Raw genomic sequence first — 5,565 nt, forward strand, 5'->3', positions numbered from 1 at the left:
AGCGGGTGGAATGGGTGTTCCCAACATTAAAGGCTACTATGTGGCGACAATAGTTGCCATGTTAAAAAATTGGTGGTGTATGAAGTTAGATACTCCTTGGGCTTTTATAGAAAACAAGCTAGCCTTTCCCTACAATTTACATGATCTTCTTCTTCTCCCCGCGTGGTCACTCCCAACCCCGCGCCTAACTAACCCGATAATGAAAGCGTCATACTCAGTTTGGGCGGATTACCAGACAGCTATAAAACAAGACATGACTTCTGACTTAGAAGACTTACCTATTTCCTTGGCTCAAGCCTCTCTCTCTGACTTATCACTTGAACAATGGATAGATAATGGCATCACACATGTTAAGCATCTTTTTGTTCAGGGTAAACTGCAAACCTTTGAATTTCTACAGTGCAAGTATCACCTACCACACGTAGATTTTTATAAATATCTAAGGGTCAGGCATTTCCTGCAATCTTTACGCCCCTCAGGGACTGGAGTACATAGGATTACCTTTACTCTCCTAGCCTCCCCTCTGAAGGGCCTTAAACCTTTCTATTCTTATTATTTGCATTCAAACACTTGTGTTAAAACTTACCCCCTAAGACTATGGGAATTGGATCTTGCTATACAACTAGACGTTGATGACTGGCGTCATGCATTTAAGTATGTACGTAGAGCTTTTCAGTGCTCCTCCCACATTGAATCTGCATATAAGACAATGTTAAGGTGGTATTTTACACCAGACAAGATAGCTAGGATATACCCCGGATCTTCGGATCTTTGTTGGAGAGGGTGTGGCTGCAGGGGGACTCTATATCATATTTTATGGCTTTGTCCGGCTATCCAATTATTCTGGGCCTATTGTGAAAGTCTAGTGAGAGAGATATGTGGCTCCAAACTCAATCTGACCCCTAGTTTAGCATTACTCTTTATAGGGCTACGCACGGTCTCCCCTGCAAATCGTGAGGTTTTGTGCATCATATGTGTAATTGCAAAAAACCTGCTAACAAGTAGATGGAAGACTGTCAACATTCCATCTTCAGTAGAACTCATTGAAAAGATTAACACCACCTATTCTTTTGAAAAAATTCTAGCATTAGGTTCCGGCAGGGTGACTAGCTTTCAAAACAGATGGAGGTCGTGGGCAGACTCACCCTATTGTAAAAATATTTGACCCTAGCATCTTTCTAGTTGGCATGGTTTTCTTACTCCCCCCCACCCCCTCTCCCTTTGGCAATACTCCCAGGGAAAGATTGAGTGGAAAGAGACCCTACTCCTGGTCATTATTCACCTAAGAGAGATGCCAAATGAGTGTTTCTAGAGGTATTAGGCACAATAGAGTAACATTGATTTGTGTACTTCTATAACTTTGTACTTGTTTGTTTATATGAAAAAGTTCGACAGCTGCGTCTGTCCCTACTGCTTTACATTGTAATAATTTTGTGAAATTGCTAATAAAAACTATTGAAAGTGAAAAAAATAAACTCAGATTATTCCATTCCATACTCACGGCCGCAAAGTGTTTGATAGCCAAAGAATGGAAAAAACCTACCCCTCCATCCGTACAAGCCCTAACCAATAGGATTCTGGAAGTTAGGCGGATGGAATATCTATCCGCAATGACAGAAAACAGGCTTTCTCATTTCTACGAAACTTGGAAGGATTGGAATGAATATATAGAAGACGATAACCAACACTGAAGGGAGGAGAGTCGGAAGAGGTCGCATAGGCATGGATTTATTCTATATTTCACATCTTGATCAAACAGGTACTTTATTTTTATAATTTTTATCTTTTATTTCTTTTTTTCTTTCTTTTCCTTCTTTTCATTTTCTTTATTCCGTTTCTGGAATCTAACAGAAATAATATAGATTGCTATGTTCCTACCTAATATACACTCACGGATTTAAAGGTATTGTAGACAATCTATAAATCTGCAACTCAATTCCTATAGAAACATGGCAATTGCTTCAAGCTACTTAGATGTAAGGTTCCTGTTACGATATTGTATATGCGCTTTGACAATGAACTCTATGCTCTATTCTTGCTGCTGCAAGATTTTTCTTTCTTTGTTGTTTTTATTTTTTCTATTTTACTGAATTGAAAATTGTATTGATAAAATAATAAATAAACAGTTAAAGGGGTACTCTGCCCCTAGACATCTTATCCAAAGGATAGGGTATAAGATGTCAGATCGCTGCTGCAGCACCGCGCTATCATTACTGCGCAGAGCGAGATCGCTCTACACGTAATCACGGGCCATACAGGGGCCGGTGCATCGTTACGTCACGGCTCCGCCCCTCGTGATGTAACGGCCCGCCCCGTCAATACAAGTCTATGGGAGGGGGCGTGGTGGTCGTCACGCCCCCTGCCATAGACTTGCATTAAGGGGACGGGCCGTGATGTCATGAGGGGTGGAGCCATGACGTCACGCTGCTCTGGCCCCTGTATCGCCTATCATTACGCACAGAGCGAACTCTCTCTGTGCAGTAATGATTGCGGGGTGTCGCAGCGGCGATAGCCGAGGTCCCCAGCTGCGCGACCGCGGCGATCTAACATCTTATCCCCTATCGTTTGGATAGGGGATAAGATGCCAGGGGCGGAGTACCCGTTTAAATAAAAAATAAAAAAGTTTAAATCACCCTCCTTTTCCCATTTTCCATATAAAAACATAGGAAAAAACTATAAAAATGTACATATTTGGCATCGTCACGTGCATAATTGTCCCAACTATTAAATTATTATGTTTCTGATCCTGCACTGTGAATGCAAAAGAATCCCAAACGCAAAAATTGCTGATTTTGGTCACATCTTAACCCCCCAAAAAAGAAACAAAATGTAACAAAAACTATATAAAAAGGGGGGGGCAATGCATTTTCAGTTTTGGTTTCGGTTTTCGGCCAAGCCAAGCCTAAATGAGCAAACCCAAAGACCGAAGCCCAGGGTAAATAAAACCCTAATAATTCTTTCCAGCTCTGGCTCCAGCTCTGCCATAGAGTTGTATTGGGGGGCGTGTCAACTGCCACTTTGTGCGGTAGTCACCATGCCCCCTTCCCAAGGGCTGCCGGGGCCCCGTACAGGAGATCGCGGAGGCCCCAGCGGTCGGACACCCCATGATCTGAAACGTATCCTTAGGATAGGGGATACGTTTTTCAGCACTGGATATCTCCTTTAATCTTAGCAGTGCCCTACATTTAAGGCACGTGTCCTTAAGGGGTTAAAAATGTCCAGAGAGAACCAAGACTGACAAGCCTGATATTCACTTTAATCAGCATGCTGTTAATAAACATAAAAAAAAAACAAGAAAATCAATATCAAGAATATTAGAAATCAAGATTTTTTGTGATTCTGGGATGTCCTTTACCCAGCGCTTCTCAAACTGTGAGGCGCCCCCTAGCTGTTGGTGAGGTGCAGCTGGGGAGGCAGTTTTCATAAAGGTGACTATACACTGAACAGTTCTTGTGTAACTTTATTGGCTCATTTTACACTTCATTTAATGTCAGACTTTAGGAGGTAAATGAGAGGTGGGCTGAGTAATATTCTTCATTTCTTCATGGACGTCCACCACCGATGCTGCGGCTCAGGTATAAGATATATAGATCTCTGCTCTGTTGGGTGAAGCCCCAGTAGAAAAGACTGAGAACTCTAGAACACTATTCTGACTGATATTACTGAGCACAACTTTCCCCTCCACATTATATTTCTGTCCAATCTGGAAAAGTCCTCTGTCCATTCATGGTATTGGAGATATTGTGCAGCTGGAAGGAAGCAACATGGCCGCCAGGCTGTGGTGATGTCACATTCTATATGACATCACAATGTATCAGAGTCTATGACACCCCTGCACACAGACATCTCAGCACCATTTCTTTGCTGCGGTGAAGAAGTGACCGGAAGTGTGAGCTAGTTTCTAACAGAATTAGCGATTTCTTCCAGTTTTCTTGATTTATTTTATTGTTAATTGAGGCCAACACCACCAGAGCCTAGAGAGGACACAAGTCTGCCCGAGAACCCATGGGTTCTCGGGAGCTGCGGCTCCTGACCGCCGATAATGAGGCGTGGCTTCGTCGACCTGAGAATGCGGGTGAGTAACAATATTAGGAAGAGACCATTTTTGCTTTGAGACAATAATATACTGGAAATCAATAGTTTAATTTATTCTTCAAATACATTTTTCTCATTTAGGTCAGACTATTCTTCGTGAGCGACTGAGATTGCGCACAAGAGGAGCTCCATACCAAACTGGACCACCCCCGAGCAGGCCACGGGACCGGAGGAGGCAGGCCATAGAGGCGCTACCTAGGAGGAAAATACCCCCTGGAGAGACCCAGACCTGCCCCATCTGCCTGGCTGACTATGACAGCGGTGAGGAAGTGACAGTACTCCCATGCAGCCACATGTTCCATCACCTGTGTATCGGCCAATGGCTTCGCACAAACGACAGATGTCCGATGTGCCGGGGGCGTTGTATTCATCTGAGGACTTAAATATCTAAAAGCCTCTGCTCCTCCCCCTTCCCCCTTTCCCCACCCCTCCCCCATCTTCCTTCCCAACCCTACCTTTCCTCCTTATCATTATAATAAAATAATGATATTTACCATCATTTTGTCTAGTCTGATTACATTTTTTCTCTAAGGCTCAGTTCACATTACCGTTTGTGCCCATTCCATACAGTTCCTAAAATGGGTCAGAACACAACGGGCACTACCGGGTCACCATGGAGCCCTTCTCCTTCTGCCATTCAGATAAGGCATTGGACGGGGGAGAAGCGCTCAGCCGCACACTTCCCCCAGCTTGTTGTAGCGATCAGTGGGGGTCTGAACACTAAGGGGGGATTTATCAAAACCTGTCCAGAGGTAAAGTTGCTGAGTTGCCCATAGCAACCAATCAGATGGCTTCTTTTATTTTTGAAAATGCCTCTAGAAAATGAAAGCAGAGATCTGATTGGTTGCTATGGGCAACTGGTCAACTTTTCCTCTGCACAGGTTTTAATGAATCTCAATGTAAGAGGAAGATTCACGAAGACCTGTGCTGAGGAAAAGTCACCCAGTTGCCCATAGCAACCAATCAGATCGCTTCTTTCATTTTGCATAGGCCTTGTTAAAAATGAAAGACGCAAGCTGATTGGTTGCTATGGGCAACTGGGCAACTTGTCTTCTAAAAATTCTCCCCAATGTGTGTATTTATGTCATAGAGCAGTGTTTCCCAACCGGTGTGTCTCCAGCTGTTGCAAAACTACAACTTGCAGCATGCCGGGAGATATGCTGGGAGTTATAGTTTTGCAACAGGGGAAAAGCACCAACAGGATTTCTCTGTGGCTTCTTCATGTAGAAACATTATCTGCAGCAATTCGGCTACATTTTAATAGACTTCAAGTGCTGGCTCCATGTCTTGTCCACTAGTAGCCTAGAACTGGCCATACCCTATATTAACCCCTTAAAGGGGTACTCCCACCCTAGACATCTTATTTGGATAGGGGATAAGATGTCTAATCGCAGGGGTCCCGACTCTGGGGACCCCCTCATTATTGCATGCGGTACCCACCTGTGTTCTAACCGGAACCGCTGGAGGGTC

The 5,565-nt window shown here is 43.8% G+C and overlaps 1 protein-coding gene across 1 annotated transcript; it reads left to right on the top strand.

The window, feature by feature from the left end:
* The first annotated feature begins 3,858 nt into the window (after positions 1-3,858).
* On the top strand, positions 3,859-4,518 carry LOC130284483 (E3 ubiquitin-protein ligase RNF126-like). Its single transcript, XM_056534877.1, has 2 exons — positions 3,859-4,075; positions 4,177-4,518. Exons 1-2 carry the CDS (start codon positions 4,006-4,008, stop codon positions 4,476-4,478), a joined length of 372 nt encoding a protein of 123 aa, XP_056390852.1. The 5' UTR covers positions 3,859-4,005; the 3' UTR covers positions 4,479-4,518.
* Positions 4,519-5,565: the final 1,047 nt, after the last annotated feature.

Source organism: Hyla sarda, chromosome 8 (assembly GCF_029499605.1).
Source record: "Hyla sarda isolate aHylSar1 chromosome 8, aHylSar1.hap1, whole genome shotgun sequence".
In the NCBI taxonomy this organism is placed as follows: Eukaryota; Metazoa; Chordata; class Amphibia; order Anura; family Hylidae; genus Hyla; species Hyla sarda.

Coding starts and splice junctions, on each gene's coding strand:
- LOC130284483 (XM_056534877.1), top strand. CDS start 4,006: ATGGGTTCTCGGGAGCTGCGGCTCCTGACCGCCGATAATGAGGCGTGG. Junction 4,076..4,176: donor TCGTCGACCTGAGAATGCGG/GTGAGTAACAAT, acceptor TTTCTCATTTAG/GTCAGACTATTCTTCGTGAG.